Source organism: Morone saxatilis, unplaced genomic scaffold, assembly GCF_004916995.1.
Source record: "Morone saxatilis isolate NCDOM2014 unplaced genomic scaffold, NCSU_SB_2.0 Contig9, whole genome shotgun sequence".
Classification (NCBI taxonomy): Eukaryota; Metazoa; Chordata; class Actinopteri; family Moronidae; genus Morone; species Morone saxatilis.
In genome coordinates, this window is record NW_023340268.1 from 6,513,208 (window position 1) to 6,537,830 (window position 24,623).

A 24,623-nucleotide genomic window follows, 5' to 3' on the forward strand; every position below is an offset into this window, starting at 1 on the left:
CTCACCCGTATCAGCTGCTATTTATTTTCCGCCAGACTTCAGGTTCATTTAGGTTGTGCGCTGTAAATCAAGGTTTGATGAAGGTCAAGAGAACTGAAACGGCATTGAAAAACAAAACTACGTTGGAGAATTTGAGACGCTCGCAATGGATACCGCAGGACGTCTACACAGTGTGATTTTACAATAATGTGTCAGTCACATTTTTACAACTGCTTTACTTCCAGGAAAAGATAACACTGAGAAAACATACATGTCTTGAATTGCTGGTTCTGGCAGGGAGCAGGAGAATGAAAAATCTGAATAAACTGTAAACTGCTCTCTTGCTACATGCCTCATTTTATGTTTTCAAGTTTAGCTGTTTGATCCCCTTGTATTTCACAATTATTAATCCCAAAGTTAATTCTATAAAGTCTGTGTAGTGGGGGGAAATTCCTGAAGTGTCCCCACATGCTGCCTCCGAGGCCGTCTCTCCCTGCAGCGTCTCTTTGACTCTCCCCGACAGATGTTGCTTTTTGAGAGGATGTCTTTGTCTGTCAACGCTGGGGAGCCTTCCAGAGGTTCCAGAGGACAGAGCCGTTTCACCTTTTTTGGAGTTCAGCCCTGTGGATTGAGTGTTGCTATGGTTTCAAATTGAAGAAACAAAAAGAATCACAATCAGATGGCTGAAAGAGATGCTTAAGCGTAAAAAGAAAAGGGCTGTAGAATCAGTCAGAGTTGTGGAAAACTGATGACTGGAAGCAAGGAAAGGTGAAAAGAGTGAAAGAAGGAGATAGGGATAGAGTGCAAGATAGTGGGTGAAAGAATAACAGTTTCACTCCCTCACAGTGTGTGCTGAATAGATCTTCAAATGACTAATGGTTGGCTCCATTGTTTTTGTTTTGTTCTTGTGGTGGTGGGATAGGAGCCACTTCTTCTTAAGTCTCCGTGTCACATCCAGGAATTACCTCACTTATTTATTTAGTCTGTTTTTGTCCTTTGGTGTGGGTGAATACCCTGTGATGTATTAACTTAACAATTTAAGACACACATCTTGATGATAGACAGTCTGCGACTATGCAGAATGGCAGGCTGATTATAGCCTGTTGCTGTTTTCAGTAGGTGGTTTGGACTATTGAGTGTGTCAGGTCTCGGTTTATCAGTTTGGTGCTGTGATTGGTGTGACAACTTATTCAGCCTGCTCACACGTGCACATAAACACACGTGCAAAGACAAAAAAGATGTAGACACACATGCACAAATGTACACACTCAAATCTGCATACGTGTTTTGAAAACACACTCCTAACCCTGTCCAGAGCCCTGTTTGGCTTGTCTGGGACTGCAGCCAGGCTTCTCACATTCCACACAATACCAGGGCTAAAGTTGTCACAGAGACTACACACGTATACCCTGCGGTGTGAAAATAACACCCTTAAAAACAAGTCTAAAGTCCTTGTAAAATCATTCACTTTTCACCACATTTTCCTTTGTCTTTTCAGCTTGTTGCACCTTTGGGGGCACCCCGGTCAGTGATGTCAGGGCAGGTTATTAGCTGATGGAATACACCTGCTGCAAACTATTTGTGTAGCATGCTTTGATGAAGATTCAGACTAGAGATTGTTCTTGCCTCACATTTATTTCAACACATAAACTCAGTGTATTAGCTGACACTGGTGATGTATTTACCTCTTTAATTTGAAATCAGTGTGTGGAAACTGGATTGGGATCATTCTCCCATGAATCAGATTACATTAGGCCGTAACACATTATGATGATTAAATTTTATATACCAGTGTCATTTCTAGGCAGATTTTAGTGCAAAATTTAGAGCCTTATTTGTAGATTTTGTTTTATTTCAAAAAAAGTTACAGGACAAATGGTCCAAGCAATGACAGACACAGTATCATTATCAGACTGTACCCCCACCAGGGCCAAAAAAGCCCTAGAGTGGAGAGGATATGAGTTTCATGAGATGAGTTTGATAAAGTCTATGTAAAAAAGGAAAATGAATATGTTTGTGATTAGGATCTATTTGCAGGATTTTATAATGTCGGAATTTGGCGACTCCAAGTGGCAGCAATAAAAAGATGCTATATTAAGACAAGAATGCACAGAGATACATCCAGAAACAATTTCCTCCTCATTTCACACACACCTGGTTAATATAAAAAAAGCACCTTTAAGATCAGTATTGGTGGCAATGCTATTGGGGGCACACCTCATAGTCTAAATGAGAGAACCAGCTAAACGTCATTTTGACATGAAATAGTAGGGTCAACACAGGTCAAAAGATACAGAAAGCAATACTCAAGTTAAATACATACTCACCACTGTAGGTTTGAACTATGGCTGCTCAGTTTGGATGTTTTGTGATCTGATCTTCATGTTGTTTGCAGCTGATTTTAACAGTGAAGTCTCCAGGATGGAAAAAAATCTATGTGAGAGGAATTTTCTAAGTATTGTATTCTTACAGTTATTTCTTCCCCAAATACAAATGTGTCTCACTAGCCAAATGACTAGTCCTAAAATATGCTGCTGTACTGTGACCTAACAGGAACTCGCTCATAAATCTGTCATTGATCGAACAGATAGATGTGATTTTTAGTCTGGGTTTACAACCAAAATACAAATGCTTACAAACTGTTCTTCATGTTTATTTAAAAGGACATGTTTGCAGTGGTCCAGAGATGGAGAGGCTAATCCTCCAGAGGCCTGAGTGTGTGTATTTCTGTGTGTGAGTGTGTGTGTGTGTGTGTGTACAGACAAATCTATGTCACACTAATGTCCTTTTATATCCTCATATGTGTTAGCGCATGACATTGTTTGATGTACACAAGAGTCTGTGTTTGGATGAAATGACCTTCGGCACAACCGATGGCCTGAAAAGGATCAAATGAGAAGTTTCTTTTCCGTTTTTCGGAGGACTTCTCTTTCATGTTCAAGTTTCAAAGTTTTTGACCTTGAAATCAGCAGGTGACCAAAAAAATCTCACCCCAAGGTTCATTTAGTACCTGGAACTTTTTAGCCAACATGCTGTGAAGTCCTCAAATTGAGAAGAACAATGGTAATCTGATCATCTACAATTTCATGTCAATTGAGAAAACTCCATCTGCTGATAAAGAGTATGTGATATGATCAAGTGCTAAACTAAACTGACCCTATTTTGAGATTGGAAAGTTAAAGAAAATTACTTTTGCTAACGAAAAATGAATGTCTACTAAAGCACAAGATAATGAGTGCATATTTATAATAATCCAATACTACTTGCAGCATTTTCATCATATTCTACCTCCTGAGGCACACAGAACTCCAGGATGAGATTGTAAGACTGTTTGTGTTTGGCAGAGATATGGATTATAAGTTTATAAGTGCGGTTGATGTTTTGGAGGTCTGTGGGAATTCCTCTGTGAAGCACGAGGATGTTTTGCTATGTTGTCTGAACATAATGATCCCAGTTCAGTTGCACTGGTTTTGATCATTTGATCCATCCCCCTCTTTTGACTGTGTTTATACACACATCGTGTGCACTTCATCCTAAGAAATGCAAAAATAAACAAACCTGGGCACATGAAAGGCCAGGGAATATGCATACTGTGCACAGTGTGTCATCCATGCTCCTTTAAATCCTCCTCTGTCCTCCCTTTTTTATCATCCAAAAATTAACTTCTGACAAAATCATACTGTCAGATGACCATGCTTGTTTTTACAAATATATTTACCCTGCAGCTTTTCTAGAAAGAGACAATACAGATACAGAAACAGAAACATTATCAGCATTTTCATACACCACCAGCTGAAGGTCAGGCAGCAGCAAATGTTTCTAATGTTGCAGCAGTGATACAATAGTGAGTATGACATTAATAATCTATTTTCATCCTCTCCAACAGCTGTGGTGAACCGCAGGTCAGACTGAAGCGGTTCCATGTGGGGATGTTTGTCGGGCTACTGCACCTCGTCTTCCTGCTCATCTCTTTTGTTTAGATTAAGAGTCGGTTCAGCATCACTCAGGGGAAACTTAGGCCCGTATGCAAACACTCATACACACTCCATACTGCCATAATGTATCGCCATACTTAAAAGCGCCTCATGCTGCCTCTGCTATGATCCATGGCCCAGTGCGTGTTAGCCACTAGCAACGGCAACAATGGGGGAGTAGAAAATGACTCGTAAGTAACATTATCTGGACCCGATGAGATAGCGTCAGTCTTTGGTGATAGAAGCGAAGCAAAGCCAAGATTGCAAGACCGAGCAGGGCAGAGCAAAACACGGGGGGACAGAGAGATATAAAGAGCGGCAGAAAGAGAAAGTGAGAAAAACTGTAATGCTGTGTGGTGATTGTAACCCTGGACGACTACAGCGATGGTTTATAAACTCTGCAGTTCTCGCTTAATGGGATGTTAGGATGAAAGATAAACACGAATGTGACGTTGAAGGAAACAACCCCTGCCATTAAATGCCCATTCATTTTGATTAGAACAGACACTCAGCTTGATAGATAGTGCTGGCACGCAAACCGGAACACTGAAACCATATTTTCCTTGAAGTTTTGCCCAACTAGGAGGTTTTAACATACAACAGTGTGCAAACTAATGTTTCTGTCATGGCTGAACTTAAAGCAACACATGTCCTTTTGCATCTATCCTACAGCTTTTTGGCAGAGGGATCCCCTGCTGGGATGTTTAGAGGGTACAACTGGAATGCTATCTCAAATATTTGAATGTAAATGCCTTCTCCGTGGGATGGTGGGTTTGTGGTATCCCTGTGTGTTTGAGCAAGAGGGGCAGACTGACATGGCCACGGACACAATCCTAGAGACATTCCTACCCGGATGTGTCCCTGAGGGAAGATTCTCATGTCGAACTTGCGTCACAGTAACTAGACTGCCCCTCTGCTGGTACTCACTGTTTAAGGCCTCTGGATGAATGAGCAGGTCCAAGTTTGTTTGTTTGTTTGGTTTTCGTTACGCATTCCCACGTCTTGGGTGAATGCAAGTACTTCCTCTCCCATACGGAAAGATACGCGTAATTAATTAGAGTAATTTTTGGACTCATTTTGACATTAGAGAGTTGATTTTTTAACATATACATTTATGCTTACGTTGTACTTCACTGTATTTGTTTTCATTTAACATGGAAAGAAACCAGATAATGTTGTGATTTGCTTATAAGACAAACACAAGAGAAATATATAACTTTGTACAGTGTTTGAGTATGTCTTAGAGGGAGTCAAATGGGCCCCATAGTACTTTTCTAGGTGGTTAGTGCTCCATCCAAGGGGGGCAATAAGCAGTGTGGTAAAAGCTACATCCATTGAGTGCTACAAACTAAATAATAATAATGATACAAGAATTGATACTAGACATATTAATGTTAGACAATTTTTAAGGAGGCTAATTCTAATGCTAGTTCTCCTGGCTAATAAATTAAGATAATTGAACTGCTATGCAGCTACAGCATACAGGGTTGGGAAACATGCACAGGTTCCTAACGCAAGATGGTTTATTGACCTACAGAATCACTCTGTTGGTCTTTGTGAACAGCACAAAGAAGTAATCCTGTCTACATGTTAAATATCAGAATAATACAGAGTGGCACTGACCTTGACTTTATTGGGGATAATTGGGTGCAGGGAGGTTGGAAATTAGCTTTACAGGGATTATTGTTGGCGTTCTCGGGCTTACACCCTCTACTATATATTTTGAATGCTTTTTTCAAACCATAGCTGCTGCAGCAAGGACTCAACCTTTGTACATGTGTTTTTCTACAGAGATTTAAAAGAATTCTCCACATACATGGAATCAATGACTTGATTATCTGTTGCCACTGGAGTCTGGTCAGAAGATAATCAAAATTATTTCTGTCTAGACCAACTCTGAAAATTCATTTCCGGGATGAATTTTGATCATAAAAACAAGCAGCCACCGTACCAATATCAATACAAGAAAAGCAAACATTTCTTTTGGATGTGCTCACACTCGCTCCAGACTGCTAAGGAACTAAGACAAAGCAAAACATTGTGTCCATCTCTCATTTTTGATGCTAAGAGGAAGTTAATCATTTTCATAACATAATGTCAAAACTTAATTTGTATACCTCATTTGACTTTTGAGATGAACTGGCTTTTATCTTGCTATTACAGGAATAAAAAAATCATTTTCTGATTCATCTTGCTCTGAGGCTCATAGTTAATCACTGAAGGTATGTTTTGTAGACATAACACTATCAGAGTTCTAGGTTTGAAAATTCCTCTAAAGTTAGAAGCTAAATTCATGTAGTGATTTATGCTAGTGATTGAAATTTGTGTTTGAGAGGAATGACAATAACAGTAAAAGCAAATTTGCCCTATTAATGTTTTGAAATATGTCATTTATTTTCCCAAAGGAAACTAAAAACAGAAACAGTGCATCCAGTCTCTTTCATTTCTCAGGGATTTTATATTTCTGGATATTTGACCTCATCCTCATTTTAAATCTCAAATTTGACTTAACCAGAGCCACATTTCTGTCAATTTGTGTTCAAAATCATGATTTAGTACCACATTCTTCACATTTTACTCAGACTTTCTTGAAACCATGCCTTGTTATTTCATTGTGGTTTTCTATCATTGTACTTGAAGTAAATTAGCCGTTTATGAAGCTCATTAGTCATTAGAAAAATTCAACACATCAAAATTTAACATCACTTTTTCCACTGCAATTTGTGGTTTATTTAAATCCTTCACACTGAATAATGATTTACATGGCTGTACAGGACGCACATATTTAACTAAATCAATATGGAAAATCAATTTGGCTTCAAACATTTACCCTCAGGTTAGAAGTTCTGATTTGTTTTTCCATAGAAACAACGAACAAATCAACCAACCTTGAAAACACGACTATTGGCTCAATATTCTCACTTTCTGTCTGCCCTGTTGACAAACCATTGTGACAGAAACCCTTTGAAGGGTAGAAAGAAAGAAAATGGTGTGCCTCTGAACCTGCCAAGGGTTTTTGGGCACCTTCATATGATTTACTCAGTGATTTATACAGAAGAACGTTTGGTTTGTTTTCAGGTTGTGTACACAGGGCTCATTATGTCTTTGGAAATGCACAACCGAAACGCAATTGACATCAACACAATAGGATCTTGACAAAAAGACAAAGGGGAAGAAAAGAAGAAAGAAAAATCCAATGGAAGAGTAAAAAAGAATCTTAGTGTGGTGGGTGCTGGCAGTAAGTGGTTTGTTTTTCAGATGGCAGTCTTGCTGGCTGAGGGACTTGGGATCAACAGTGTTCGGACACAGCAGCAGAGATGAGGCAGGGCCTGGACCACCCACCTCACTGCAGGCCCCTGTTTCTGTGATATTTGACTATTCACTAAGTTTAGCCCGCCTTACTGTTGTAAATGCTTTTCAGCTTTGCAGTCTTGCACATATGCCATCTATGATGAAAATGGGAATTTTGGGGGAAGTTGAATTTTGATTTTGTTTTTTTATTTCAGAAAAGAGGTAGACAGAGGATGGCTTGTCAGTTCATGAAAAGAAAACACATTTTTATCAGCTGTAGCTACCTCACTAATTAAACTAATGTTAGCTCCATGAGTTAGTTAAAAACACTGTCTTTGATGTTTCCAGCTCCTTATTCTATCATTGAGAAAACTATTTTATGGATTTCAGGCTTCTTTTTGAAAAAAAAATTGTTTTCTTCTCTCTGACACTGACATTGACTTTTTAATGTAGGCAAGACTGTTTATATGTTGTATTTAGGTTTTCAAAGTTTAGATCTTAGATAATCTAAACTTTAAAAATAACTACTTAATTTAGTTTCCTTCACAGGAATTAACAAAATGATGATTTTTTAAGTTTTCTTACACCCCTTAAAATCAAGAAGGCTTTGGTAAGCCCCAGTTGGGGTCCGGATCCCCAGGTTGGGAACCACCACTAAAGCACGGGACGTCTGTTTTTTTAATATTTACATCTGTCTATTGACTACTCTCTCCCTCTATTGACATTCTGTGAGAGGAAAAAAATGTGGCAGTAATTGAGTATACGCCTGGATGTTGGCCACCGGGGCGAAGGTCAAAGAGGTCAACTGTGAGTTCAGCCTGAGTTGTTACTCACCTAATCTTGACAGAGTTTAAGACACAGAGACTTAAAACTGTTTCAAGGTGGATTTAAAAACAAACAAGCCAATGACTGAGTAAGACAGCTTTCTAAAATACGTACAGAGTTTGCCCATATCTGTATTACACAATGCTGGAGAGTGACAGGGCAGTGAGTCAGGGTAGCACCTCCTAAAGCCCCCTAGAGTGAAATATGGCCCAGATTTAAAAGAGGGGTTTCAAATTCACCCTTCATTGTCAATTTCAGATAAGAAGGCGTAAGTGTATTTGCTGGTGCTGGTTCCAATGTGGCTTGTTAGACACCAGAAGGTGCTGATTTTTGGGGTAGGTGGCGGTGGGCAACAACCCCCATGCTCTAGTCCATTAAAGTGGTCTGAAATGGATCTTGAGCGTAAGGGATGCATCCCAGAAGCCAGATCGCCCCAGTATCACCATCACCTCCAGCTAGAGATAAGCAGAGATGTGACAGAGCTCTAGCAGTAAGTGTTTTATACAGTCCAGGTCCATCATTTTCTGACTCTCACAGTCTCTCAGCACCACCATTGCTGCTGTTTAGAAAAAGATCAAGACCCCCCTTGGAATGGCTAAATGGGAAATGTCAGAAAACTGGTAAACATTTGCAGTAATCTGTTAAAATGATAGCAGGGAGTATCATCTTGAGGGATTATCCTGTTCTTGGCTCTAAAGCCATGGCAATTTAGCGGCTTCGCCATGATAATGTACAGAAGTACGTTTGTTGGGGATCTCTGCTGATGGATTCTGTGGCTTTTTGCCTGTGATGCTTTCCATGAAAATGAGCACATGCAGTGTGGTTCATTCAGTAACCTAAACACTTGTCCCTCTGCATGATGAACAGTCACAGTCGCACTTAAAATCTGCATCCTGCTTTGTGTTGTACAGCTTGTCATTTATGTTCTAGACAGCCTAAAGCAGCTTGTTTAGGGATTAACAGCCAATTGTACCTCATAAACAGTTTAAACGGACCAGTCTGTACATGCAGTACGCTGCATTGTGAGTGTGCAGTTAAGGTACTAATGGTAGCATCATTCGGCAGTTCACATGAAGTCAGACTGTGCCAAACACACCACCTTAAAACCTTTATGCTTCTGTGCAAAGTAGCACTTAGGGAAACATAAACTTGTGTTTATGTGACTTTCACTTAGCAAACTGATTTTGTGAAACCAGAGGCTAAATTTAACAGTGTCTGAAAACAGAGCCTGGTATTAATGCACCCTCTGGAATGTCTCTAAAAAGCAAATTTATTTTTATTTTGATGAAAGGGGAGTTTCATATAAATTCCTTTCTCTTTTTAAAGTGTGAAATGTTCACACTGAGATGGAAATTGACAAAGGTTTCCAGCTAGAAGTTTTTAAGTGAGACAAACCTTCGAAAGAAGAAAAAACACGTTCTTTCGTTACCAAATGAAAAGTTAAATTTAGAAGTAATAAAACACCCTATTCCTCTCTTCAATACACTCAACTATAGCCTTATTTGGTCTGGTATGAGCAGTGGCCTATAGTGGCTAATGTTAGTAAACCTAAATCTAGGTAAATGACTCTTCTTCACTTGTGGCCACAGTGACTGCTGTTTAGCAACAGTTACATAGATGCAGTTTAAAGATTATGTTATTATGTTATGTTATTAAGTCTGAAACCTTGTTTTGTGTTAACTACATATTGTTTAAATCTTATGATATCCCCATACTTAGATATACTTACTGTACGGTTAAAGGTGACCCCCACTTTTTTTTTTATAGTTTAACCTTAAATTGGAAGGCTCCACATAGAAGTTTACCAAACCATAAAGCTTTTAAGCCAAGTATACTGGTCTGAAACCTGGTTCTGATCTAATTCTTATTTGAGAAACACAAAATCCTATGGTCCTGTCATCTCATTGGCATTTTGACTCGATCTCTTGGTGAAAATACAAAGCAAATGTGTTGAAATAAATTGGTTCCAGTTTCAGGTCAACTAAAAATAGAAGAAATCAGTCACTGGCATAAAAACCTCATGTCTTAACAGAAAATAAAGCACCACAACCTTTGCATTCTCATTATGCACTCATATTTATTTCGCCATTCCAATCCCATTACCAAACGACAAAAATTTGCATTTCATTTCTGGCAATGAAAAAGAGTATTTTCTGACAATAGTTAAAACTGGATGTCACTGACTGGAAAAGCACAGCGTTTAACTGGAGTCAAGGTTAGAAACCATTCAAATAACCCAACACCCACGTAGATCTATTTTACGGCTTCCCGAGTAGTGATTTTACATGATTGGCTGTGTTTGTGTAATCTTGTTCCTCCTTGGTACTTTCCATTTATGACCCCCACTAGATATGCCATGAATCAGCTACATTCCCTAGGAGACAAATCATGAAGGGATCACTGGGCTTAAGTTTCCATCAGCTATCTATCTGCCCCTTCAATGCCTTTTCTTTCAAGGTGACTTACACTGTGCAAAGCCTATCGCCGTCCTCAAAAGGTGGGCACAGTAATCTCAGCGGATGAGTAAACAGCAGTGAAAAGCTCCTGTTGTAAGATGTACAAAGCAGTGAGATTTAGATTGAATTTATCAGGATGTAAAAACAATCTACAGCATCCACAGTTCAGAGATTTTACATTTCTAGATTCACTGAAAACTATTTCCAAACACAGTCATATTCTATGGTTCATTATCAGGCAGAGTAATCCATCATTACTTGAGCTTTGTGGATTCCAAACTCACTATTTTCTTTCCAATTCCTCGGGCCAGACCATTGGAGGTTATGTGGAAAGTGACACTTATATCAGCCTTATGTAGTTCACAGTTAGGGGAAGCTGTATTATGCCTGAAATCCATCCCAAAAAAATGTTACATTTCCCTTTAATATCATTGCCAAGAAAGGATATTACATTGAAAAGCTAATTCGACTTGGCAGACCTGTGCAAATGGCTGACAAACTGGCAGTTTCTGTTGAAGAGCAAGACTGTTTCATTATCTATCAGCCTGGGATTGATTGAAATGTTGCAATTCATCTATTCTTTATAAAAGCAGGAAACATTATATTCTTTTTCTGCAAATAGAAAAATATAGTATAAATAAATGCAGTATAAATATTAACAAGACTTTATTGTGCCAACAGATACATATAGATAGATTTTTCTGTTAATATTAGAAACCTTATAGTCGCCCACATGGGCCAAAACCTATATATGTCCTTCTTTCTGCTGTGGCATTTTGTCAATCTATTAAGTCACTGATCTAATCATTAGATCAATATTAAATTGGAGGCACTCCAACAAACAGTTGTCAGGATCCGACCATAACGGAAAGCCCTGAAAAACTGGAGATCTTACCAACCCTTTACTGACTTTAAAAATTCACCCCGAAGTATTGCAAGCATAAATGGCAAGCTAGTCTTATGGCTAGTGGGAATTACTTTGTCTGATTTGTAGTATCTGCTCAGGCATGCAGCCTTCCGTATGCGAGTCAATAAAATGTGTTAATGTCTGTTTGACTGGACTGTTAGTGGGGGTAAATCACCGGGAATCAGAACATGCTAATGGCAGCATTACCCACTGAGGGATGGAAAGATGAATTGAGATTTATGCTGTCACAAGCTGCTTTCTGTAGAAGTATATTATAACTCACAGCAAAGGATTTCCCCCCACAGACTAGTTTCTCAGTATATGAGCAGTTTAATTCAGCCTACAGCTACAGTACAGGGTGGGAACTGTTGCTAAGGACACTGATTTGTCTTGGCTGATATGTCCCTGAAAAATGGCTGTTACAGACCATTGGTGAGCCAAACCAAAACTCACAACATCTTTTAAAGATCAAGTGAATAAGAATTTCCCCACTGGCCGATTATTGAATCATCTCAGTGTGTGTTCAGACTGAGAGTAACTGAATGAACAACTGGACACTTAAAATCCAATTAAGTCAGATTTAATTAGTTAATCTAATATACAATGATGCAAAAGACTGTACAAATAAGACACAAGGAAACAAAGTACGAGAAAATAAGCAAGACTAAGTAGGGTTAGCTAAACCTATCTGCCTGAGTCAGTAAAGGAAAGGAGAAAAACTAAAGTAACCTTTCATTGGGAAGAACATAAAATAAAGAATCAAAGCACAATGCACAGATGGTCCATATAGTTAATCTATAAGAAACATCTTATCCCACATACATTTCTATCTCCCTCTTGTCATTTGTTTGTATCTGGAGATGAGGATGAAAGAGTTTTTTCCAGTCAAGCTTCAGTGAATATCTGTTCATCTCTGCCTATTCCCAAGCTAACCACCTACATCTGGCTGTGCCTGTTTTGGCTAAACCAATTTTTCACTTGAGTGCCACTCAAATGATGGAAAAAATAAGTTGCATGTCTTCACATCTACATAAAAAACCCATTGCAGTGTATGACCAAAGGAATGTTAATCAAAAATCTAGTTAAAGCATCTTATATCTTGATTAAGGTACATTATATAGTATCCATTAAACCTGTTTTACCATGGGGAAGAAACAGTGCATGCAAGATTCAATTATATCAGAGTAACCAGCTCATTTATTTCTTAGAGTTGAAAGCTGCCTAATGTCAGCTGTAAAAAAATGTTTTCTTTTTACCATTTTCTGTACTGTGATCACAGGCAAAGAGCTGAACATCAGTTTAATTTAGTTCCAGATTTACCAGACCAGCGGGACCAGTTATATCAGCAGCCTATGTGCATCACATCCTAATATGGCATTGAGTTTCATGTCTTGACATCAATCTAAAGGCAAACTGAGAAACTATGTTTCAAATGATTTATGATATTCTGTTTTTCAAAACACTTCTACATTCATATATGAAAAGAGCAAATGTACAAGTATATCGTAGAATGTGCTGTTTTCTGTATGTTTTTGATTAAACATGCAATATGCAGACTGGAAAATACAGTAATATCACTCAGTGACAACTACACTATCTGGCGATTCTGTACATTTGTAAATCACTTTTTCCTTGTGAATCTTATCTGTTTCTGCCACCTTGTTTTTGGTGCAGATTGAGAACTACATCAAAGAGAGCATGAAGACGGAGATGGCTCAACTGCAGCAGAGCGCCGTCCACAACCACACAGCAGCCATGTTGGAAATGGGCACCAATCTTCTTTCTCAGACGGCTGAACAGACACGCAAGCTTACTGACGTTGAGACACAGGTAACACCTAAAATACACATAAAACACTTGTGTCCCAGTCAATTCTCTCTCTACGTCTTTCTCATGCATACACCCACTAACACACAAAGGTTACAGAGATCTGGCCAAAGACAATACTGATGCTATTTAATGCCTGTCCCTTCTTTGAGTTCTTTGGCTCAGCTTCATTTGAGTGTTTATATGTAGAAGTTTGAGGAGGAGGTGATGGAAAGTTGTGATGTTAGTGGTGGGCAATTTTTGCTAAAACACTAAAAAAGATAACTGTTTGCAAAGTAAAAAAAATAATAATCATAGCACAGATGGATATCTCCTAAGTATTGCCATGTGTTGGGTGAACACTTGACAAAATAAAAACAATGCTGATCGTTTATATGTGCCGCAAATGTGCAGTGTGTTAAATACAGCCCTGTGTTTTTTGTCTCTTCAGGGTTTAGTGTACATGTGCATGATATCAGCTTACTAGTAAAGAGGCATAATATTATCTTTATTATTTTTTGTATTCTGTACGTCTGTATGTATTTTTTTTATCATGGCAGGTTCTGAATCAGACATCCAGGCTCGAGATCCAGCTGCTGGAAAATTCCCTTTCCACTAACAAGTTGGAGAAAGACTTAATGGTCCAGACCAATGAGATCAGCAAGCTGCATGACAAGAACAGGTAAACAGACAAGACTTCAAGCAAACAACATAAAACACACCGGATACCAACCATACTGCAGAAAATTGGACAACGATAGACTGAAGGAAATAAAGATGTTCCACTGTGCAAAAAACAGTTTTCACTCTAAGTACTGCTGTTCTCTGTGGGATTGCGTAAACAAAATCAAAAGCTTGCTACCAGCTCTCACTGACCATTTTCCAAAGCAATATTCAATTGTATATACAACAGCATAATAAGAAGCTCACATTGTCTGTGATATCCAGTAAATCAGTCTGAAATGCATGAGGCTATGCTTTCCACGTTGGACCACTGAGCATTTGTTACAAAATCAGGCAATTAAAATGTGGCTTTTGGATACATTTTCATGTCTCCAAATCTTGTTCTTTATAGTGATTGGTCCTGTGGGATTGTCTCTGATGATGTAGTGTTTAAAAGGGTTTGGTCCACATCTCTTATTGCAGTATCCATAGAGACTCCATGCAATCACTTTGAAAAAAAATTTACATGCATAGTCTCTGGTGATTCTGACTTTTAAGTTATTGTTGAGGCTTACGGAGATAGATTTCTGGGGGCAATTTCCCTAAGCTTCAGCAATTTTGACATTATTCCATCTTGTACGTGTCGTCTTTTATTTTTCCTTTACTAAATCTATAATCGAGGGAAACATGATTAGTTAATGAATTTGATGTCAGCTTATATCATCTTTCAGGCATTGGATTTCACAGTGGTAATGTTTATATACTGAAAGGGCTTATTCATTTACCACAGATGAGTCTGCAGTGTGTGAGATGAAGCTATGTGGAGAACACATAGCAACCAAACTAGAGACGTCATTATTTGTATTTCTGTCTAATGGGAACTTCTTGTATGTGTGTTCCCATATTGCTCACTGGGAAATAGTAGTGAGGGGAGCATATTACCATATTTGTGGTCCTTCATTGGCCATAACAAATCATTTTTATTAATTTAGATTTAATCTGACCCCTATTCATGAAGCCTTCATAAAAAAATGAAAAAGATACACATTACATAACTGAAAAATTGTTGGTAACATCATAACAACAATTTCAAAACAATATTCAATCCATTTAAATCTTTGAAAACAAAACTCATTCCAGTGGATTTGGATGCCCCGAAGGATGATAATAATTAACAACTTCTCCATCTTCCATAACAAACTTTTCTTGACCTTTTTCCTTCTCCTTAGCCTCCTCGAGCAGAAGATGTTAGAAATGGAGATGCGACACCGTGAAGAGCTGGAGACGCTGAAGCAGGAGAAGGGAAGTCTCCAGGTCCTGGTGGGGAGCCAGAGCGGGGTTATCAGGGAGCTAGAAGCCCAGCTGAGCCGGGCCACAGGAAACAGCACGGCCCTGCAGAGACAGCAGCAGGAGATGATGGATACTGTCCATAACCTGCTCAACCTCTGCTCCAAAGATGGCGGTAAGCTCACTGGAATCAAAGTCTTACATACTGAGAGGTTTGGAATTGTTTCAATAAGTGTAAATATGGTCTTACACAATAGCCATCACGTAAGAGTACATTCTGGCAGTATAATGCTGAGGACGGAAAAGAAAGTCACAACCTATTAGAAGTGTAAGCAAATGTTAAAGCAAGTCTGATCGCCTAAGAAAGCCAGTGAGAATTGATTGAGCCCAGCAGCTCAAAGCTGGACCAATCAGTGAAATACCAGGAACAGTTTAGATGATGACAACAACAAACAGGGCTATGTTTTGAAGTTGAACAAAGTGCCAAGTAATCACGAACACAAGGACACAGAGCATGATTTACCAACAGCAAGGCCCTAGGTGTTGGTATTCATTAAAGTGTAATTTGTGTAAAATGGTAGCGTTGGTCAGTCTGACTGTGTGTCTGTTGGTCCAACAGCTATTGTATGGATTGCCATGAAATTATGTACAGATATCCATGGTCCTCAGAGGATAAAGCCTCCAGACTTTTCCTCTACTTTACAACCAAATCCCATCAGCATCAGCTGTACTTTGTAAAGCTGTGTAAAGTGATAATTAGGAAATGCTAGCATTCTAACAGACTTTGAAGGTAAACATTTACTTGCTACAAATTAGTCAAAGTACAACCTCACAGAGCCACTAGCATGGCTGTAGACATTTAGTCTTGATTCACTTTGAAACCCTGAAACTAAATCAAGACCATCCACTGGCCTGGTCCAACCAGGCAAAGACAGATTTATGTTTATGTTTCAGTGAAGAAGAAACACTTGTCAGTCATCTGTTGGTCGGTTATAGACCGGTCCAAATGTTGTCCAGCTCCACTAGTGATGACCCTAACCCAAGAAAATGCCTACTGACCCTTGCCAAACCACAATCTGCAAAAGAAAGTTTGTGGATTGGCTGTGCAACACTTGAACTGTGAGGCAGCACTCAACTTGTTTTGGATTACTTACTTCCTCTGGTCAGATCTCACAGCTACAACATTTTATGATCCACATGAAATTATGATGACACCAGTTCTATAAACCATACCCCATACTGAGAGACACAGGGATGTACTGGCTATAAATCAGTGAGAGCAGCATGAAGAAAGAAACATGGTTCTTATTGTAACTCGGTGTGCTCCTGTTAAAGAGACTTGGTGCCTCTCATAAACCAGCATGGTGCTCTTTTTTATCGCTTTTCACGCTTTAACTTTAGAAAATCTGTGCATACTGCTTCACTAAAACGTCAAACATGACTCTAGTTATGAAGTAATAGGCTTATGTTATTCCCCCGAGTCTCTCCCTTCTGTTAATATGAGAACAGGGTTTTCCCTTTTGGCCCTGTGTTTGACCCAGCAGCAATGCAACCTTTCTTGTACGGTCAAATGCAGTGAACTCATTTACCCCTTTCTCGTCCATTTAAACACCAAACCCACTTGATCCTAACACTGGCCTTAAATCCCATTGGTCACAGGAGATTTGACATGAATGTCTGTGTCAGGGGATTGGTTGCAACCTCACTTCCATTTGTGGATTTCCTGCGGAGACGCCTCACAGTGCTTCCTTGAGGTTTCCCATCAGGCAGGAAACAACAAGGGTATAAAGGGATGTAGGAGTGGATAACTACTTCACATGATTAACATATGCTTTGTATTTATCGTGCTGTTCCATTTTGTAATTTTAATGTTCCATGCAACAAAGGTCACAGGCCGCCTCTGGTCGCTCTGCATCTGTTTAGTCTGTATTTGTGTATGTTACATTTAATTACTAGAGGTCTTCTAAGACCATTTTGGCCTGACTGGTCAATATGTATCATCTTTGCATTTTTCATGTTGAGATTCAAGTGTGTCCTGATGCAATAGTTTTGGCTCTCTGTTTCACTGCCTTTGTAATCTGCCAAGTTTAACTAAATTATCTGTATATTATACTTTTCTGGTCTTTATTTTGCCACCAAGTCTGCTATTTTCAGTGTCAGTAGGGTCAATAGAGCAGGGTACCCCAGCCCGTTCCCCTTTCTGTGATTGGTGGCTGCCTTAATAAGAGGTGATAGAAATGGAACGTGGCCGCTGCTGCTCTGTGGTTGGTCCTTTCCTCTTCCATGGTGGTGTTGAAGGTTGAGGCGAGCATGCGGGTCAGAGGTCAGAACCCTAATTTCACCCCAGCCCAAATAAGTAAAACTATAATAGCTCCTGCGGGAAGCCCCGTCCAAAGGATGTGAAGGAGTAGGTAAATCTCACTGATCATCTGACGCACTGCCCCTGTTTTTCAACCACATTTAAAACACAGAAGCAGCAGAGCTCATGTTCAGGGGAGGGCTTTTGTTTGTTTGAGAAACGGATTAGTGCTTTCATTTGAGAAAAGGGTTAGCATTTCATGCCATGGAATGGCATCTGCTTGCATTAGGCCCTGTTTTGAAAACTGAGCATTTCCTTTAAAGAATTCACTCAAATCAACTTTGGGGAAGATGACAGATAGAAAAGGGAGTTTTAAAGCTATATCTCTATTAATGTACACTTTTCCTATTTGTCCATGTATTGCTTTTCCTAAAATTATGGTTTCCAGTTTGTTTTCAACCAATGCAGCACACTAGCTGAGGGTTAAGGAGATATTTTTGATGTGGCCAGATGCAGCAGTGGAGCTCTTGTTTGGGTTGTAATCATTATCCAAACCTCATTAGGGTGCAATGAGCCACACACTGTTATTAACAGTAATTGATCTCAGCTTTAGAACACTCTGTAAAAAATTCTGGCTGCTAAATATGATTTTGTTTTACAGTGTTCTATTATCCCACTGAATGAATGACATACATCACTTTTACAGCTGCTTACTCAGAGTCGAAGAGAGTGGAATTATTTTAAGGTTGCATGCAAAGCATAAAAAAAATGGCATTTGCAGCTTATAATGCCCCAACACGACAGTATGGTAAACCGCTTTATTAGACATCACTTCATGATCCAGACTAAAGTTTTAAGTGCTGCACATAATTATTTTTATGCTTCACTGACAAGCAGAATGGAATGAGTTGACACCTATTGTTGCAAAGACCCTGTAAAGCGTGCAGTTATTACGAGTCACCTCGTTGACCTTCCTAAAAGTATGGGTACCTCTTGACTTTATTCTATACTAGACGATTATATTATATGTAGCGTTTGCACACATGTTAAATGGACCAATATGTTTTAGAGCCTTTTAACAAGGCAGTAGATACCAGAGTTGGTCATTTAATTATTTGCATTCACCTGGCCTTAGCAAAACATGCATATATTATAATTAACTTTGCCAGTTATGTTTTAAAAGAAGCATCACAAGATTATGTTCACGTTCAACATTCTTTTACAGCACAGACATCATGGGATGGGCGTTAGGATGTATGGTTGGGTGTACAAAGCACAGGACTTTAGGTTTGATCAGGTTTAGACTACTACATTTGGTTAAGTGTACAAGAAGATTGTGGTTTTGGCTGAATATTATAAATTATAAATAATATAAAATTCAATTCACTCCTTCTCATGCACTTTAACTTAGTGTTGACTTCAATATTGACCCAAGATCTTTCACTAAACTTAATCAAGTGCATTCAGTAAGCAGTAAATATAACCATAAAAATGTTAAAATATGCACAAGTTGCAAGGAGCAGTTACTTTTTGAAAAACAATTAAAATACTATTAACAGTGAGGGTTTTACAGATTTATTTTACATATAAATTCCTTAATCCTTGATTAAAAAAACACAATCCAGGGGGCATATAAATCACACATAATGTATTTGCTAATGCAAAGTAGTTGTATATGTTGTAGTTCTTAGGAGAGTGTAGCATTAAAACTGAGAAAATGTTAGCAATCAATGTCTGCTCTTTACTTAGCAGTATATTAAAGGAAGTAGGATTTATTTTTATTAAACAAATATGACTTCAATCTCATGAATCTTGGGACACATTACATGGAGATTTTCACACAAACAACTACAACTACAAAATGTACTGTGGGAATGAACTGGTATTATTTTATAGTGCTTTGCATCTTTCATATATGAATACACCAGAGAAATTCATTGGATCTTGTATGGAATCACTTAAACTCTCGACGGCATTTAGAGACTGATTATAGTCACATGGGAGCAGTGATGTCTATAGCAGTCCATTTAGCTCCATTACTCACTCTCTTTAGTTTTAGTATTTGGGCTCATTTGGCAAGGGTACTGATTTATGCAAACACCCAAGCCCTGCTGATCTTTTCACATGAACCCCCTACTGAATATGAGTCCCCACTGAACCACAAAATATTTTTCTGTAAATAAATATTGGGACATAAATAATATTTGTAGAGCTGGGCAGCAAGCTGTTCAAGTGAGCCGCTCCTACACTGGAGCATCAAGTCCCTCGACAGACAGTCTTATTCCACCAAGGGAGATCTCATAGACGAAAATTGTGAAATTATTGTCCACACTTTTACAGATCGAATACCAGAACGTTCCCCTCTGACAATGATCTCCCTGGCCTCTAAAATGTGCCCCACCGTCTGCCGGCTTGGGGTAAATTACCGCCTGACAGGGCCACTCTTTGTTGTATTAGAGTCTGGAGTGCAAGGGCCCACTCTGTCAACCTGTCACAGCAGGAGATTCTTGTCGCTGACACTCAATACTTTGTCAAAATGCTCAGATAGTACACCCAAATAAGCAGCCTGCTTCCACTGGGAAGTTCTGAGCTCGTAAGGGGGGATCAAAGCAAAGGCTGAGGATCGCTGACACATTTCACTTTTCCCTGACATCTTCTTTGACTCAACAATTCAAACAATAAAAACAATGGTGTGAAAACTGAGATGAACCCCTCATATGGGAGGAAGAAAGGGAGAGGAGAGAGAGAGAAAAAAAGGAAAATCGGAAGGAATTTCCATCAATATAACAAGGGCTTGGAAGGTAAATATAAACCACTTGTTATAACAGGAACTTGAAATTTATAGCTTGTAGTATTTTGTCCTTAGCCCCTTGCTTGGTTTCAAAATAGTGCCGCCATAATTATCTACAGATGGAAATGGATGCAGCTGGTCTGTCAAAGTCTGAGGCTTTCTGTTGGAGTGGGAGATCATCCAGTCGATGAACTTCTTTTCTCTTGCTAATAAGTGAGTCGCCCTCAGATTTTATCTGGCTGTTACAAGATACTCACAGTGAGACTTTACCGATCAGCTTCTGACTCAGACTGCTTTAATATTTTCTCCTCTGAGATGTAAAGATCTGAAATATGATAAATTGACCTGATAAGGTTTTTTTCTGCAATTTGTGATTTCATAAAACATTACAAAACTGATGATTTCCATACTTGTCAGACACAAAAGGTTGCATGAAGGGTAACAGTTTTCAATAGCATGGACTTTTTTACAGTGCTATTCTTGTGTCTGTATCTGGTGTATGAAGTGTTTATTTGGTCCCTTCTTTAATCACAAAATATTGTAACACCAATACAAGTCCAAATTCACTCCTCACATATTTCTGACTTACAGCTGGCACATGTGGCAACAAAATGTTGTGTGGGTTTTGTAACAAAAATGAATCACTTAAAAAGTCAACATATAGGTGATTATCTTAGCTTAGTATTAAAACTAGAAGCTAGGGAAATTCTCTTCAAATTTAAAAATGACTTCCTGGAGTCTTGTTGTCACCTTGAGATTTACAGGCATCAAGCAAAGACTCCAGGAAGTCACTGTAGCTGTTGTTTGCCAAGAAATAATTCAACATCTAGTAAAACCAAATGCCATTTTTATTTTTCTGTTGGTGCTATCTGCTACCTGTAAAAGCTACCTGTTTTACTTTACTAAGCTAATCACCTCCTGGCCACAGCTTCAAACTAAACACATATAAATGAGAGTGGTATTGATCTTCTCATCTTACTCTTGGCAAGAAAGTGAATAAGCGTGTTTATCAGAATATCAAAGTATTCCTTCGAGGTTACAGCTCTCAGCAGTGAAGATCAAAAACAAATTTTTACCATGGGCTCACTTTACTTTGTCTTTGTATAACTATATTGTAAAATTGTGTAACACTGGTTCCATTATTTCTTTCATATCCGCAGTTGTACCTAATAGTACAAAGGTTGTGGATGAAGAGAAGAAGTTCCGTGACTGTGCTGACCTCTACCAGGCTGGCGTCCAAAAAAACGGAGTCTACACCATCCAGATCAACCCTCAGGAGACCAAAAAGGTGCAAAGCCACAATATCTTACAGCCAGCACTCGACTATAATGTGAAAATATCTGCCTTTTCATCACGTCTAGGCTGCTTTCATAGTGGATTTACAGGTTTTCACTTGTTTGTGTGAGACTCAACTCTCTCCGACTGAGCTGAAAAGACCCTGAGCCACCACTGGACTGATGAGTGTGAATAATGGGCGCTAGCTGCTGCAGGAATATTGAGAGCTGAAAATACCCTTGGCAGCTTTGTGAGTGCAGGGGGGTATGGTATGAAACAGGGACGTGATATAGGACACTGAGCTGATCGCCAATTGTGTGTGTGTGTGTGTGTGTGTTTTTAACCTCTACAGTATACTTATATACTTTTGATTAATAGGAGTGATGATTTTAAAAGTTAGCAGGTTTTTGTGTGTTGATTTCTGTCTCTCAAACTCAAGTTTGGTGCTGCTGTACTCTACTTATGAAACAGTCTCAAATAATACCTGCCTCTGACCTTTTTAAACAACAGCAAGAAGACTGGCTATATTGGCTATCAATGAAGGACATAAGTTAAGAAACAAACACCAAGGATATACAGTAGCCCATACAGTATACTGATTATATTAGCTAACATGAATTTTAATTTCAAATCAACTTTAAAGATGTGTGTGCGAGTGTGTGTGCTTTTTATGCATGTATACCATGAATGATGAGCTAGTATTGGGGGAAATGATTCTGTCAAGGGTACTTCCTTAATTATACCCAGGCTGTGTTCATGTGTGTTCAGCTGTGTGGGCTGGCTGAGGTGAGAGACCTTCTCCACTCCACCCTGGGGTCTCCTCCTCAAAACAAAGAGCAACACTGCAGATAGAGCACCAGCCTTGCATTATCAGCTTACACACACTGAGGTTCAAGGTTAAGGGCCACATTACACCCAGGACCTCCACTTTGATCCTGTAGAAATGAGGCTGTCTGATGAGGAACATCTCCAGGGAGTTGGTGAGGGATAAGGAGATGCTGATTAAGTTTGAGGAGGACACAGATATGTCGCATTCCCAAAGATGATTCATCATGAAAGCTGGGAAAAGGAGTGTCTGACACAAAATATTTGTCCAAATGACCCTTCATTGTTTGGTAATGCCGCTGAGAGTCACGTTGAATGTTGGAATCATTAGCTTGCTAGTTATCATCATGACATCACATCTTTGAATCCTAAAAAATGTACAAAGACCAATGGGTGTTCCATTACCTTAATGGTGTGTTTTCCACCCTCCTTTGCTCTCTTTTCAACTGTGTAGGTGTATTGCAACATGGAAACAGCCGGTGGTGGATGGACAGTCATCCAGCGCAGAGAAGACGGCAGTGTGGACTTCCAGAGAACATGGAAGGAGTACAAGTTGGTGAGACAAGACGAATGAGTGTACACAGACACTTGTCCGGCATGTAGACACTCATCCATATCCATTAAAGGCAAGATGATAATGGTGGTCCTTTAAAGTACAGACAGTGAGTCAACACAAAAACCCAAAGGGAGAGAATACATATACTCATCCATATCCATTAGGCATAAATTACGAAACTGTGCGATCAACAGAACATACTGTTACAAAAACACACTTCCGCAAGGGGATTTTGACAAATAGAGTGTGCTTTTTGGCCCCAATTATACATGCTGAAAACTAAGAGGCAGGATCCACTCATCCAAGACCATTTGGAAGACTTAAGCCAGATATCATTCATCGTGAGCAACAGCTCCTCTGCCGTTTGTGTATTAGCAATATTGTCTAGGGTGTCTGAGACTTGCTCCACTTATCCGCTGAGGCTTCAATGACATGCTGTTATTCTTCCTCTTTTCCAACAGGAAATTATTATACCTAAATGTAAAAACAACATATTTGTTTAGTCTCTATAGCGCTCTGCCAGGTGTTTCATCTGTTTGTCATCAAGGAGAAATGTATGCATATTTGCATTGGGAGTGTTAACATATTCAACCTAAGCTGTGTTTAGACGGGAAATTGGATTTATTATTGCTGGCAGTTGCATTGCTTGTGTTTGCTGTGTAAGTCACCTGTGTATACCTTCCACTAGCTGTAAGTTTATTGTCAAATGGACTATGTTCATTCTATCCACTGTAATCTGCTTTATGTTTCCAGTTTAATTATTTCCCGTCTCCACTGCTCTTGGTATACAATTTACCAGTCAATGTGAATGGGTTTCCAAGACATATAAAGCAGACAACTCCCAAGTTAGATCAAATAAAACCACTTAACTGGAAGAGAACACTGGTTTGAATGGTAAAAAAGAGTCATAATAAAAGAAAAAGGGAGCAAAAAAGACAAAAGAGAAAAATATAAAAAGAAATATATATAATATATAAAACATATAGGTCATGTTCAGGCCTTAAATGTAAGCACCCATGAGACAGAAATGGACACCCTCCAACTACGAACAGGTGTTATAGAGAGTGCATTGCAGTACAGGAGGGCACACTCATGGATCTTGGCTGACATTTACAGTGCTGATCTAACAGCTTAGCATCCATGTTCTTCTCCTTGAAAAGACTGTAGGTGATCATTTGTGTTTTATTGTCTTATTAATTTTCTCATTCTTGGTCTCCAAAGGCTTGTGCTCACAGATTTAATGCACTTGGTGGATTTGTAAATCTTTCAGTCAAAACTGAGATGCTCTTTCTTTGTGGGACCATGGAGAGAATTTTGGCAACAGGGATATAGTGCACATATTAAAATGTGATCTTAAGACCATCTGATGTTTGTAATCACATTACCAGGAGACTGCACATCACAAGGGACAATGCAAGTTGAATCACAATTCACTCTTTCATCTTATCAGCATGTGAAAATGGTGCTTGTAGAGCAACCACTGCTCTAAGTATCCCACAAGTATTTAAGCAGTTGCCAGGGGCTAAGTGAAAAGCTCAGCTAAATAAAGTGTGTAACATTTAGGAGGATCTATTGGCAGAAACTGAATATACTATTCATATCTAGATGTTTACATTGGTGTATAATCACCCAAAAAATAAGAATGATCTTGAGCCGTTTTCATCTACAGAAAGAGCGAGCCTTTTCTAC

General features: G+C 39.0%; 1 protein-coding gene across 1 annotated transcript in view; it reads left to right on the forward strand.

The window, feature by feature from the left end:
- Nucleotides 1–24,623, forward strand: part of angpt1 (angiopoietin 1) — a 52,148-nt gene that overhangs the window by 8,109 nt on the left and 19,416 nt on the right. The window contains exons 2-6 of the mRNA XM_035681141.1: nt 13,107–13,262; nt 13,799–13,920; nt 15,131–15,363; nt 21,439–21,566; nt 22,833–22,934. Of these exons, the coding sequence (XP_035537034.1) occupies nt 13,107–13,262; nt 13,799–13,920; nt 15,131–15,363; nt 21,439–21,566; nt 22,833–22,934 (741 nt within the window). The remainder of the gene's footprint in view (nt 1–13,106; nt 13,263–13,798; nt 13,921–15,130; nt 15,364–21,438; nt 21,567–22,832; nt 22,935–24,623) is intronic.